The sequence below is a fragment of the Cladosporium halotolerans genome (assembly GCF_011745625.1).
Source record: "Cladosporium halotolerans strain TM138-S3 chromosome Unknown Sca34, whole genome shotgun sequence".
Taxonomy (NCBI): Eukaryota; Fungi; Ascomycota; class Dothideomycetes; order Cladosporiales; family Cladosporiaceae; genus Cladosporium; species Cladosporium halotolerans.
The window spans coordinates 132,472-145,614 of NW_027191485.1; the positions used below are offsets into that span (position 1 = coordinate 132,472).

Genomic DNA, 13,143 nt, shown 5'->3' on the forward strand with positions numbered 1-13,143 from the left:
GCGCAAGGAGTGGTGCTAGCGGTGTGCAACCTCCGCCTGCAGTGGCCGCGCACTTCCTGTTGTGCAACAACAACATTCATTGACCGCCATCACAATCGAGTACATTTATCGACAACGGTGAGTCTTCACGACGCGCTGAGATGGGCAGATCGCCTTCAATATGCAAAGATCGTTTCTAGAAGAAATGTGATGGCGCTCAGGCCCATTACACCCCGTTTCGGCCCAAGTCCATGGTGAAACCGGAAGCAAACGGGCCTTGTACCAGGATGCCCTGGGAGGGTGCAGCCCTACCGCCTGATACAGATGCAGTGCTCCGTACTCTTGAGCGCGAAGAATGATCCTGTGGGTAGATAAATCCTTTCCCCGGTGCGTCTGCACCCGGTGCGACCATCCGTTCATACAGTACATTCAAGACCCTTACGACCAGACCTTCAACGACACTTCTTTTGTTTGCATACACTCTCGTTTCTTTTCAAATACCCGAAACGCTCTCTTCTTTGTCATCTCATTCCACGTATCATGCCTCCACGCTTCCTGATACGCATGCGCAGCCAAGTTGCCATGCAGAAGCAATGGCATCAGGACCCTTCACCAGACCCTCCTCCTTATGAGTTGCCAGATGCCTTCAATGTTCAGGAAAGCCAACCTGAACAACGGCAACCGTCAGGCCAATCATATGAGGCACCACCTGCGTACCGACGACGTCAACAAGGCATTCTCGACGCGTCGACCGACCTGCATTCCTTTCCAGAACATAGCACCATTCTGGTCGTTGGAGCCTTCAGCCGGCAGGGCATGCACATCATCGACCGACTCCTCGACCAAGGCTACCGAGTTCGTGGCGCGGTCTCGGATAGCCGAGAAGCGGCTCAGACATCCAAGTATTTCGAAGCCAGACATGACCGCGACCAGTACAATTCTTGCATCATCCCGGACATGACCCTCGAGGATGCCTTCAAGACAGCCGTCGATAGCTGCTCGGGGATCATTTTTGTCGCGGGGAATCGCACTTCTGCCGCGAACGCCAGAGGACCTGTCTTCCAGAAAGTGGAGAACGTACTGGACGCGGCGAAGAAGGAAGGCAGGATGTACAGATTCGTTTACTGCACTCCTGGCTGCGGTGCTGTTGCAACAGTGCAGTCTTCGGATGGGAGAAGAGACCCACCTGCGTACGAGACTAGGCGCAATTATCGTGTCAATGCTTCCAAAGACAGCACGGAAGCGGCAATCTGGGACTGGGCGTACAGATCGCAGCCCGGGTTTGCCCTCGACACTGGTGAGTGCTTAACCCTGACCGTGAGATCTGTAACAAAAATTGACTGATCCTTTTCGTAGTATCGCTTCCTAGTTCCTTCGGTGCCGTTTCAAATGGTGTGGTCAATGGCCCTACGGTCTTTCAACGATCATTAGGCAGCTCCCACCCTCTCAGACGCTCAAGCCCGCAGCCGATTGGCACAGCGATGTAACACCATACAGCCTTCGTCACGAATTCTGAAGGCGATTGATGCCTTCCGCGGCATCACCAGCACACATACTGCGGGTGTCGATGGCAACCCCAAACAATTGTCCGAGTCGCGCTGGCCGTGCACCAGGGCTTTGAGACGGTGTCGTATGCGCTGGCTGGCCTAAATCGACGGAAACCTCACATTAGAGGTTGACTGCCTTCGAGAATCAGCATCGAGGCGAACAATCGCTGCGCCCAGGAGGTGTATGCAACATCATGACTCAAGACTTTCATAGCTCTACATATAGGTGCTCATCTGGAATGAGATACATGAATGACAACAAATTTTAAAGTGTTCGAGTGGAGCATCAATTGCACCCATAGTTTCCCGGACGTCACGGTTCGTTAGGCGGTATTGCAAGTCAGAAGATGTTTCATTCAAGTTGCGTCGGAGATGCCTGTCGCACCTCCCTGAGATCAGGAGTCTCTCGACATCAACGACCTGACAGCAGTCCCTTAGGCTCGCGTCAACGCAAGGACGAGTAAACAGAAATGAGACCTTCATGTTGTTAAAGTTGCATCTCCCCTACTATGAATGCATATCAATGTACATCGAGGTAGTAACTAGAGACATTTCATCGATAACTCTGTAGTAAGCGGGAAAAAGGTTGATCGCGTTGTGAATGAGCTCTTTGATGATGATACTTCGGACTGGCATGATTATAGGAAAAATCAGCACGTCGGAGACGTTCCTGCTAAGTAAAGCCCATATCCTCTGCTATGAGTGCTTGCATCAACGTACATAAAATCTAGCTATGCCGAACATGGCACCAAGAACAATGCGCCAAGCTGGTCAAACGTATCAAAATAGGCCACTCCCTAAGTCAAGCTCCTATAGTCAATAGTCATATCAGCGTACGTCGAAGGACCTGCGAACGCGCCACTGAGATGAATTGCGGTCGATCAAGTGTCAGAATTCTCGCAACACTGCCAGCCATACTTGCGCCTATCAAGCCAGTAGGGACCGCCAGGTTGCCATGAGAATTGCCTGTCAAAAAATTTGGTAGTATTCAATCACGTCACCATACATACCTATAGCGACAAGCAGCAAAGCTCATCACCTTAGCCCAAACTCTGCTTCCTGCATTGAGCTTAAGCTGAAGATCGCCCGAGCATATCATATGAGCTCGAATGTCATCACAGAGAAAGATATAAAAGTAAATAGGAGCCATAGTGAAGTTACAAAAGAAACAGGTACTCGCGTATCTACAAATTGCTACACTGCGTGCCATCACCTCACAGATGGCTTGGGAAAGCGTAAGAGGAAATCTCAATACTGCTTTCTACGCTTCTCAGTCGCTCTTCTGTAATATACACGAAACTTCCGCCATCTTGTCCCTAGAATTTTTCATCTAATCACCCGATCCTCGATGAACACTCTACGAGAAGTTCTTGTTGAAGCTGACGACAATGTCCTTGACCTTGGCCTCGAGCTCCTTGCTGAGGGCACCCTCGTTGCCAAGCTTGGTGAGGAAGTCGCTCTCGTTGGAGCGGAGGTGAGCAAGGAAGTCAGACTCCCACTGGAGGATCTTGTTGACGGGGATGTTGTCGAGGTAACCGTTGATACCAGCGAAGATGAGGGGAACCATCTCGTTGACGGCCATGGGCTGGTACTGCTTCTGCTTGAGCAGCTCGGTGAGACGCTCACCACGGTTGAGGGTCTGCTTGGTGGCAGCGTCAAGGTCAGAGCCGAACTGGGCGAAGGCAGCAACCTCACGGTACTGGGCCAAGAAAAGCTTCAGGGAACCAGCGACCTGCTTCATGGCCTTGAGCTGAGCGGCGGAGCCGACACGAGACACAGACAGACCGACGTTGATGGCGGGGCGGATACCCTTGTAGAAGAGCTCAGCCTCCAAGAAGATCTGACCGTCGGTGATGGAAATGACGTTGGTGGGAATGTAAGCAGAGACGTCACCACCCTGGGTCTCAATGACGGGAAGGGCAGTGAGGGAACCGCCACCGAACTTGTCGCTCATCTTGGCGGAACGCTCGAGGAGACGAGAGTGGAGGTAGAAAACGCTGGAGGTTGTCAGAATGCGTTCTGTAGCTGCGGAAAACTCAAAATACTCACTCGCCGGGGTAGGCCTCACGTCCAGGGGGACGACGGAGGAGGAGAGACATCTGACGGTAGGCAACGGCCTGCTTGGACAGATCGTCGTAGACGATGACAGCGTGCTTTCCATTGTCCCTAAACCATTCTCCTATTTTCAATTCAGGGTTAGCGGGATGAAGCAGATGGTAGCGGCACAAGTTGCCTTACTACCAGTGAGAAACGGATTTGAACTTACCCATGGAAGTACCGGTGAATGGTGCAATATACTGCAGAGGACTTGGAAGGAACAAGAACCGTCAGCTAAAAGTGTCCAGCAGCAAATGAGAACTTCGCAGGGGGAGAAGGGGGGGGGGGATTTCACTTACGCGGCCTCAGAGGCAGTGGCGGCAACGACGATGGAGTACTTCATGGCGTCGTTCTCCTCGAGGGACTGGACGAGCTGGGCGACAGTGGAACGCTTCTGACCAACGGCGACGTAGATGCAGTAAAGCTTCTGGGTCTCGTCCTTGCCGTTGTTCCACCTCTTCTGGTTGAGGATGGCGTCAAGAGCGACGGCAGTCTTACCGGTCTGACGGTCACCAATGATAAGCTCACGCTGGCCACGGCCGATGGGAACCATGGCGTCAACGGACTTGAGACCAGTCTGCACGGGCTGGTTGACGGAGCGGCGGGGAAGGATACCGGGGGCCTTCTCCTGGGCACGGCGCTTCTCGGTGGTCTTGATGGGACCCTTGCCGTCAATGGGGTTGCCGAGGGCGTCAACGACACGGCCGAGGAGAGCCTCGCCGACGGGAACGTCGACCTGGAGTATGAGAGTCAGTATATGGTTCGAGTGGCGTCACTAGATCTCGGGAGGAGCTTACAATCTCGCCGGTACGCTTGACGGACTCGCCCTCACGGACAAGTCTGTCGGAACCGAAAAGCACAACACCGACCTGGCCGGCCTCGAGGTTCATGCACATGCCCTTGACACCGGAGGCGAACCTGCCCGATGCGTTAGTATTCCGGTCGAATGGAGGCTTGGCGGCAAATTAAAGATGCGACGTACTCGACGAGCTCCTCAGCCTGGACGTTGTTCATGCCGTGAACACGGGCGATACCGTCACTGAATATCCCGTCAGTCCATGTTGTTCGTTATGATCCTCGATGATATTTTTCCCGTACCCGACGGAGAGGACGCGGCCGGTCTCGGCGAGACCGGACTCCTCCTGGACACCGCGGATCCTCTGCTCGAGGATAGAGGTGACCTCGGTCGGGGAGGCCTTGGCGTCAGCGGCATAGCTGCGAGCGAAGGAGTTGACGATGGGGGCGGTGTTGCGCGCCTGTATGGAAGAAGCTGTCGTTAGCGCGCTAGTCCCTGAAGCCAGCTCGGAGCTGGGGCAGCAGCATCTTCGCTCCAGCCCGACGTCGCCGTGCAGCGCCATCCCAACCATTGATGCTCCGTCCCATGCGCATTCCGAGCGATGGCGGCGGCCATTGAGGCGTCTGGGCGGCAGACGTGACGGCGGGCGGTCGAGGTCGAGAGCTGCTGCGCCGGCGGCGAGGTGTCAAGGAGTACATACCGCAGAAATTCTGCTGCTGGCGGCGACGGCGCCGGCCGCGCGCGAGCTCGTCCTGAGAGCGGTCCTGAACATTGTGAAGCTGAGTGAGGTGATGAGACCGCTTCCTCAGCAATGCGGCGATGGTTTAGAGATGGATGAGCGGAGAAGGGAGATGTGGTGGTGATGTCCAGTAGCGAAGCGGGTGAGCGAGGAAAGAGCTGCTCTCTTCCGCAGCGGCCGTGCACAGCTGGTCCTTGGCGTCGCTCTAGGGGCTGCCCGAGCGACGGCGACGACTTGTGGCGGGAGGTGATGGTTGGCACTTCTAGTTGTTTTCGCACGAGCTCTGCAATGCGATGCTCTTCACTTTGCAGTGGACGTCAGGCTCACTCATCGACAATGCCTGCTGCTTGCTGCAATACTGTGTTTCCTCTCACATGACGCCTCAGGCAGAAACGCGGTTCCGAAAAAGCCCGCCCGTCTAGTTTCCTCGGCACTAGCCTCCAATTGGCCCATGTTCACCCAGGCTGTCGCACTACTACTACACCTGATCTCATCGGCAGTCAGCATCTCGACCACCAGAAGTGTGAGGTTGCTCGACCCGACAGTCAGTTCAACTTCGCTGCTACTCCATCGTGTTGTAGCCACATACCACCAAATCCTTTTCCAACTCTGCCGCCGCTCCTCGAAACCCTTCTGGCCCAGCCTTATCGCCTTCAACATGGCTCTCAACCTCGAAAAGCAGTTGCAATTTGTAGGAACAACCAAATACTTCAGTCTCACTTGAGGCAGCAGACACTAATATGTGACAGTACGGAGCTTACCATTACAATCCGGTTTGTCCGCACGCCCTGGCCCGCCATCGCTGATGGGTTGATTTCTGGAGGCCTTCCGCATTAGCCGCTCTGCTGGGCAACACTTTTGCCAGAATAGTTTCAACTTCTCTGACGGCGATGGCTTAGCGTCAGAAGATGTACTTCAACACCAAGGGATGGTCTTCAGATTTCAACACATCAGCGGTGGTACTGCCTGCCGAGCCTCCCTCTTACTTACGCCCAAACACAGGTCAACGTCGCCATTCACATCACATGTGTACCAGCAATCCTTCTGACCGCCTTTCTTTTCGTAGGTACCATGCTGAGCTTCTCTCTGCGCCGTCCATATTTTTGACACATTTCTGCAGGGTACAAATACTCCGGCTGTCCCTATCCCTGATTGGCTCAGCATCCCCAACTTGCCGCCTAATTTGGGCACGATAGCAGCTGTGGTCTACAGCACCTTATACGTGCTGATGGAGCCAGTAGCTGGAGGCTTGCTTGCGCCCATACTGATTGGCGGAACGGCATATGCCAACCACCTGACTTCAAACTACGGCATGACCGCCAACTACATCGCCATCGGCGTTCACGTCCTATCGTGGGTGGCCCAATTCATTGGTCACGGCATTTTCGAGGGCCGCGCCCCGGCGTTGCTCGACAACCTCGTCCAGGCCTTGTTCCTGGCTCCCTTCTTCGTCTGGCTGGAGATCCTCTTCATGTTCGGATACAGACCGGAACTGAAGTCCAGACTGGACGTTGCAATCCAGAAGGACATCAAGAAGTTCCGCGACGACGCCGCCGCAAAGAAGGCCAATGGATCAACGAACGGTCATGCCAAGTGAAATACAACGCGCTGGAAGCCGACGACGAACAACTACCACGCAAGGGAAAATCGAGAAGATGAAGCGGTACTCGGGTGTGTACATTTCGACGGCAATGTGTGATTTTCTTCTTTCCTCTTTTCTCACACGGTTAGCACGGCGAAAACGGAAGCATTTCAGATTGATTACTCGAGCTTCTTGAAGCGTTTTGCGTCGCCGCAATCGGGCTCGACCAGGGTTGCAGAGCGTTTCTATTTCTAGTTGTTCGTGCTCTTCATTCATTCTCATCACAATATCAAATTCAAATCATGCTATTCCCCTTCAGATGAGCTTGGTGCATCCCTCAAGAGCAGCAAGCGTAGACAAGCAACATTTGCTTCGTGGTTAAACCGACGCGCGAGCGTGTATCAATACTCGATCATAGCAATCGAGGAGCATATTATTGGCGAGATCAACAGATCATTTCTCCATGTAGTGTAACGCTTTCAGCGTACTGCTGAGGAGGCCTCGCAGATGGTCCATCACGCAATCTAGACATATTGCATGGCTAGAATAACGTTCAATACGCTCCCAAATCTGTACGTGGTCCGTGGAGGTCTGTTAATTGGACAGACTAATCGATCATCCACATCTACAACGATTTGGACTTCATGGACACGTGTGAAACTAAATCGCCGTCTCCACGATCTCGCCAGGTTTGAGTGTCCTAGTGTGAAAACGATGCTCTGGCTGAGTGGGGAACGCATGCAAGCTGCGGTGGCGAAAGCAAGTGCACCCTCCGCGTTCTGCAATCGTCAGACCGACGACGAGTCAAAGACCACAGACAACTGGCGCTGGACCGCCAAAACACACACGATACTCACGAAAATACGCCCTTCACATCGTAATCTACCTTACTCCACTACACACGAAGCTAGACGACATCCTGGCGGACGACACGGGAAGATCCGAGGACGGCGCACAGTCCACACAGCCCATGCCCTTGACGATCAAGCCTCCGAGGCCGCCATCAGAGCCTACGGGAGTCGCACCGCAGCCTGCAACCTCGAACGACGGCTCCTCGTCGCCTGTCGCGCCTGCGTACAGCCCCATCACACCCAAGGTCCAACCTGTGCTACCGGCCGTAGGCCATGGCGACAATGGCTTCGACGTCCCTCCAGTGCCGCCGGCGGACACTGATGCCGACATGATCCACCACGATCTACCTGTCGAGCACTCATACGAGCATATACCTCATCACACGTTGGGAGGGAAAGCGCCCATACCGCCGCCGCCTGTGTCGAACATACCCGAAACGCCGTACATGCCCGAGCCGCCTCCACAGCCATTCTCCAGCGAGGACTCTACAGATGCGATTGCGCTGCGCGCCGCGATCTCGGCTTTACAATTTCAAAAACAGAAGGCGCAAGGAGATCTACAGGCGCTGGATGCGCTCAAGAAACAGGCGATGCAGGACCCCGAGCGCTTCCGGCGCGAACTTGTGTCGGGGGGACTGAAAGAGCAGCGACATAACTTTGGTGCCATTCGAGATGTACTGGATGCGCCAGCAGAGGACGGCGACGACGATGATGAGGTCATGCTGGGCGCACAGGAGGAAGTAGACGGTGCCGATTCGCGAGGTGGTGCTGAGCCAGACTCTCAAGCTTCATCCCAAACGTCTCCGCTCAAACAATCGACAAGCAATCAGTCGCCCTTCCCACCCATACCAGGACCACAGGACGTTGTCCGTATGCCGCCGATCAATTGGGAAAAGTACAACATCGTCGGCGACCCCCTAGATGCTCTCCACGAACAGCAGCGACGATGGCCAGGCAGTGCGCCGGGTGCAGACTACCGAGGGCGGGAACATTCTGTCGCTGCGCCATACAGCCCATTCCTCGACAATTTGGATTCTCAGGCACAACAGCAGCCGCAAAGTGCTAGGAATGGCAGTCAAGGGACCGCTCCTATAGCGCCTGGAGCGGACCAGGCGATGGAGACGAGGAGGACTAGCAAGAATTGATAGCTGTACCGCGTAGTGCAGACTGTTGATAACAGTGTGAACTTCTCAGCGTCCCAGCATGGCTCTTGCTTTAGATAGACAGGATATTCAAATGATGCACTACGCAATGCATGATGAGAAATGGCATTACGATCTGATCTTCCCACATCCTCAATCCTCAATCCTCAATTAATAGCCACCAGTGCACGATATCGCTGAGTCGCCTCGAAGAGAATCGAATCTCGTAGAAATGAATCTTATTCACTCCTCGTCCGTCGGTCCGAGTATATAGAGCAAAACATACTTTGGTACCTACATAGATGTACAGTATAGGCTCAGGCATGCCAAGCGCGGCAGGCTTTCCGCGTACGGCGCTCGCGCGACTTCACTCCAAGAATGTTAACGAGCGCGCGCCGTGCATCATATGCCCCGTCGACCTTTCAAGTGCTGAAAGGCTTCCATTACTTCGACCTCTCAATCTCGCGCCGATCAATCTCTCTGGAAGTCTTTCAGGCATATTACTCAGCCCTTTTGCACGCACCCCGCTCCCTGGAAAATCATCTGCGACAATCCACCACCCGCCGCCCGACATCCTCGCAACCGCAATAAAGCCTCGACAGCCCTCCCGTCAACCCCTCCAGGCGCGCGCGCGCCTCTCCGACCGCAATTATGTTCTTCGTGCACGAAATGGAAGAGCGCATCCCGCTGCACCCCTCCTACTTCAGCTCGGAAGCGCCCGACTCGATCCGCGAGCTGCTGTACAAGCGCAAAGAGGGCACGAACACGGGCACGATGATGATCGTGCGGATCATCGGGATCCTGGAGATCAGCGAGCCGAAGGTCGCGCCCGGCACGGGCATGGCGCTGTACACGATCTCGTACCGCGCGGTCGTGTGGCAGCCGTTCCGCGGCGAGGTGGTCGACGGTGAGGTGTCGCAGGTGGTGAATAATGGGTTCTTCGTGGATGTGGGCGCACTGAGTGTTTTTGTTAGCAAGGCGGTGAGTTTATGCGATCTGAAGGGGTGGAGGGTGAGGTATTGGAGATCGAGGGAGGCTGATCGGTATGATGCAGATGATTCCGAGCCAGCTCAAGTTCTCTATGGAGGGCGCGACGCCTTCTTTCGCCGACAATGAGGGCCAGATCGTCGAGGCTGGGTCGCAGGTGCGGTTGCGCATCAAGGGTATCCGTTCCGAGTTGAACCAGATGTATGCTATCGGCAGCATCCGTGAGGATTATCTTGGGTACGGCGCAATGGCCTTCTCGAGCCGCTCGGTTCTATTCGCTAACTGCTCCACAGTCCTCTTATGCAATAGACCCGGAACGGTAGGCCTTTCAATGCTCTCCGCGCAAACTCCAGCGGGAGAGCTCCTTTCATCTTTATTACAGCGGTGTACCAACAACTTGGACTTCAGCGCGGCGTTGGAGAGACTGATCAAAGCGGTGCTCAAAATGGAAAAGAAAGCGGGCGAGGGAGGATCATGTTTACGTTTTTCATGTCGATCAAGATACCCAATCAGGACCAAATGTTCGTCAACTACCTGCTTCACTTCATCTGTGACGCTCGATTACTTCTCCTTCGATCTGTGACCCCAAATTACAACAAAGGTATATACAACGACGACACCACATCCCAAGCAACCCCGCCGATGTCCAAAGAAAACAAAATCTCACCGCTCATTCTCCATCGCATACCAAAACTCCTCATCCACCCCCTCCCTATCCGGCACCTCCCTCCCGCCCACATCCAAGCCCTTCACCCGCATCTCCAAATCCTGCCAGTCCACATCCTCCCACCGCAGATTCAGCATCCGCAGCCGCACGCCCCACTCCTCCATCATCTGGATCATGCTCGTCGTGCTCTTCGTGATCGGCTGCTGGTTCAGCAGCAGCAGCAGGCCGTCCAGCCACTCGGCCGCCAGATCGGGGGAGGAAGGGTAGAGGTCCAGGAGTACGGATTCGGGCGCCCCGGGGCCGGAGCCGAGGATGCTGATTTTCGTTGTCGGTTGGGGAGGGGGCGCGGCGCGGACGGAGTCACGGATTGTGGAGGTCGTGGATGCCGTGCTCGCGCCTGCTGCTGCTGCTGCTGCTGTGGCGCCGGGCTCGGAAGCGGAGACATTGCTGTCGACACTTGTGACGACGTTCAGGTCGATTTTCTCGTGGAGCTCGTCGAGCGTGGGGTTCTCGTACGTCTTGGCCGGGTAGGTCTGGTAGTGCAGGTAGCGGCGGGTGGGGCTCAGGCGGACGAAGCGCCAGGCGACGGCGGTGGAGGAGGACTCCGGCGCGGTCGGGAACCAGCTGCCCTGCAGCATGCAGCGGATGCGCTGCTCCTTCATGAACTGCAGGCTCTCGTGGTAGAGCTGCTCGCGCACCTGCACGAGGTGCGGGCCCCACGCGTCCTCATAGACTTCGCTCAGACCGTCCATTTGCCAGGCGCGCGCGGTCTCAAGAGTGACGGTGCGCATGTCTTCTTCGATCTTGCCGATTTCTGTCCGCCGGGGTGCTAGGCCGATCACGCGCTCGACGACGATGCGGATCAGCTCTTCGATCTTGTAGAAGTCTTCTAGTCCCGCGCCGGAGAGCTTCCAGAGGCGCAGGAAGGCGTTGAGCGTCGCGGTGTGTAGTCTGCCCCATTGGAGGAGTAGTGGGCGGTAGATCTTGTCCAGGTTCCTGGGTTGGTCGAACCGGTCGCCGGCGGATATCCCTCGCGTGTGACCCATCGTGACCGGCGCCTCCAGCTCTGCAGTCTCGTCGACCTCGAAGTGCTCGTACATGATGAGCGTGACACCCAGACTCGCTCGCACCAGCGGACACCGCTGCTCGCGCGGTTGAACAGCCTGCTCCAGGAAAATCTTATGATAGCTGTCGTTGTTCCGCCTCGCATAGTCCACCAAATCCATAATGCCCAAATACCCCGTCTCCTCAAACTCCCAAGTGGGATTCTCCGTCTCAAACCCCAGCCGCCGCCATTTCTCCGGATGGTGTCTGCGACTGCTCTTCCTCCCAGTCAGCTGATCCAGCGTGTCCTCTGCCGTCTGCTCGAACTTCTCCGGCCTGCTCAGGATGTGCACCGTCTTCAACGCCCGCTTGTGCTCCGAGATCTCCGTGTTGACTTTGACGCCGCGCCACTTCCGCAGCATGATCTTCGTCAGGCCCTGGAACTCCAGAATCGCGGCCGCGAGCGGCGAGCTCATGTCGCTCGCCGCGTCGCCGCGCATGAGCATCCCCACCGCGCCGATCACGCCCAGGTCTTGTAGCCGCTTGATGAACTTGGGCCATTCGTTTTCGCCGCCGTTCGCGACGGCGTCTCGCATGAGGGCGTTGACGAGGTGTAGGGCGCTTGCGCAGAGGGCGTGGTCGGAGGCGCTGAGGCGCTGGACGAGGGATTCCAGGAAGGTCGGCCATTCGTCCAGGGCGGGTCTGATCGCGCCGAAGCCTGTGTTGGCTGCTGTCACGTAGTCGGAGGCGCCGTTCAACGGGCGGCTGACGACCAGGACGAGGATCGTGAGGGCGTTGCGCACGATGTTGACGAGTGGGTGGGTTACGGCGAGTTCGACGGCCTTGTGGTTCCCGATGTCAGCGCATGTATTCCTCTATCGTCACTCTCTTTCCCCTGCTCAATACACGTCTTGTCCAAACCCGCCAATTATCACTCACCTTCTCAACAACCTCCCCATCCACAACCTCCCACCCCATGTCCAGCTCGAGCAACACCACCAAGCCTCCCAGCGCATACGCCTGCGCGTTCCCACTCGCAGCCAGCACGCACTCGCGCAGCGCCGGCAACCCATCGCCTTGTATGAACGCGTCCGCAAACGAGGGATCCGCCAGCAGGCCCTGGAGTTTGAAGACGGCGTATTTGCGCGCGCTCTCGCTGTTGGCATTAAGTCCTGCGACGAGGGTCTCGACGTCGGGTGGGTCGTCCATTGTGTGAGGTGTTGTGGAGGAGAGCGCAGGTGGCGTGGATTTGTCGCGTGTCTCTGGGCGTATGTAGGAAGTGTAGGGTAGTGTATATACTGATCGAGGCGCAAAATAGGCAGAGGTCGCGAACTCCGTCGTACTCTTTCACATGCGCCGCCGGCGCGTCCCTCTTCAGTGTCGCGACCGCAATTGTTCACACGCGCAGCCAATCGACCTATCTCCAAAAATGTCCCAAGCTCTTGATTCAAACGAAAGCAGCCGTCGTCAATATACAATATATCCAAAGGTAAACACAGCGCGCACATCAATCTTCACACCAACGACCCCTTCCCAAGGAGCTCCCTCCCAAGCGCGCGGGCGCCGATCGCCGTTGGCGCTGGCGTCGCGCAGTTGCAGTAGCCCCGATGCGATCGGAAACTCCACGCCCACACTGGGTCTTCGAGAACAATTCGTGGGCCCGGCTGCTCGGAATGTGAAGACTGGTCCAGGCCAGGCGGAGTGGAAGCAAT

The 13,143-nt window shown here is 56.0% G+C and overlaps 6 protein-coding genes across 6 annotated transcripts; 4 read left to right on the top strand and 2 right to left on the bottom strand.

The window, feature by feature from the left end:
• Nucleotides 1–519: 519 nt before the first annotated feature.
• Nucleotides 520–1,799, top strand: WHR41_07684 (uncharacterized protein; the record flags this gene model as incomplete). Its single annotated transcript, XM_069376288.1, has 2 exons — nt 520–1,276; nt 1,336–1,799. The coding sequence occupies 2 exons, from the start codon at nt 520–522 to the stop codon at nt 1,464–1,466; spliced, it is 888 nt and encodes a 295-aa protein (XP_069226621.1). The 3' UTR covers nt 1,467–1,799.
• An 879-nt stretch (nt 1,800–2,678) lies between these two features.
• atp-1 (ATP synthase subunit alpha, mitochondrial) lies at nt 2,679–5,481 on the bottom strand. The gene is made up of 8 exons (XM_069376289.1): nt 5,120–5,481; nt 4,722–4,879; nt 4,606–4,662; nt 4,421–4,541; nt 3,923–4,359; nt 3,793–3,833; nt 3,576–3,705; nt 2,679–3,523 (listed from the first exon to the last, which is right to left on the bottom strand). Exons 1-8 carry the CDS (start codon nt 5,189–5,191, stop codon nt 2,884–2,886), a joined length of 1,656 nt encoding a protein of 551 aa, XP_069226620.1. The 5' UTR covers nt 5,192–5,481; the 3' UTR covers nt 2,679–2,883.
• Nucleotides 5,451–7,060, top strand: WHR41_07686 (uncharacterized protein). The gene is made up of 4 exons (XM_069376290.1): nt 5,451–5,849; nt 5,908–5,931; nt 6,161–6,220; nt 6,279–7,060. The coding sequence occupies exons 1-4, from the start codon at nt 5,610–5,612 to the stop codon at nt 6,753–6,755; spliced, it is 801 nt and encodes a 266-aa protein (XP_069226617.1). The 5' UTR covers nt 5,451–5,609; the 3' UTR covers nt 6,756–7,060.
• A 650-nt stretch (nt 7,061–7,710) lies between these two features.
• Nucleotides 7,711–8,736, top strand: WHR41_07687 (uncharacterized protein; the record flags this gene model as incomplete). The annotated part of the gene is made up of 1 exon (XM_069376291.1): nt 7,711–8,736. The coding sequence occupies one exon, from the start codon at nt 7,711–7,713 to the stop codon at nt 8,734–8,736; it is 1,026 nt and encodes a 341-aa protein (XP_069226616.1).
• Nucleotides 8,737–9,121: 385 nt separating this feature from the next.
• On the top strand, nt 9,122–10,369 carry WHR41_07688 (uncharacterized protein). The gene is made up of 3 exons (XM_069376292.1): nt 9,122–9,714; nt 9,788–9,957; nt 10,014–10,369. The coding sequence occupies exons 1-3, from the start codon at nt 9,385–9,387 to the stop codon at nt 10,027–10,029; spliced, it is 516 nt and encodes a 171-aa protein (XP_069226619.1). The 5' UTR covers nt 9,122–9,384; the 3' UTR covers nt 10,030–10,369.
• A 14-nt stretch (nt 10,370–10,383) lies between these two features.
• Nucleotides 10,384–12,978, bottom strand: WHR41_07689 (uncharacterized protein; the record flags this gene model as incomplete). Its single annotated transcript, XM_069376293.1, has 2 exons — nt 12,371–12,978; nt 10,384–12,273 (listed from the first exon to the last, which is right to left on the bottom strand). The coding sequence occupies exons 1-2, from the start codon at nt 12,638–12,640 to the stop codon at nt 10,384–10,386; spliced, it is 2,160 nt and encodes a 719-aa protein (XP_069226618.1). The 5' UTR covers nt 12,641–12,978.
• Between the last annotated feature and the right edge of the window lie 165 nt (nt 12,979–13,143).

What these genes read in the sequence shown, in the direction of transcription:
- atp-1 (XM_069376289.1), bottom strand. Translation starts at nt 5,191, where the DNA reads ATGTTCAGGACCGCTCTCAGGACGAGCTCGCGCGCGGCCGGCGCCGTC. An exon ending in GGCCGCGTCCTCTCCGTCGG is followed by an intron (nt 4,663 to 4,721) that starts GTACGGGAAAAA and finishes CGGGATATTCAG; the next exon opens with TGACGGTATCGCCCGTGTTC. An exon ending in GCCACTGCCTCTGAGGCCGC is followed by an intron (nt 3,834 to 3,922) that starts GTAAGTGAAATC and finishes GTTCCTTCCAAG; the next exon opens with TCCTCTGCAGTATATTGCAC.
- WHR41_07686 (XM_069376290.1), top strand. Translation starts at nt 5,610, where the DNA reads ATGTTCACCCAGGCTGTCGCACTACTACTACACCTGATCTCATCGGCA. An exon ending in TCGAAAAGCAGTTGCAATTT is followed by an intron (nt 5,850 to 5,907) that starts GTAGGAACAACC and finishes AATATGTGACAG; the next exon opens with TACGGAGCTTACCATTACAA. An exon ending in TTCTGACCGCCTTTCTTTTC is followed by an intron (nt 6,221 to 6,278) that starts GTAGGTACCATG and finishes ACATTTCTGCAG; the next exon opens with GGTACAAATACTCCGGCTGT.
- WHR41_07688 (XM_069376292.1), top strand. Translation starts at nt 9,385, where the DNA reads ATGTTCTTCGTGCACGAAATGGAAGAGCGCATCCCGCTGCACCCCTCC. An exon ending in GTGTTTTTGTTAGCAAGGCG is followed by an intron (nt 9,715 to 9,787) that starts GTGAGTTTATGC and finishes GGTATGATGCAG; the next exon opens with ATGATTCCGAGCCAGCTCAA.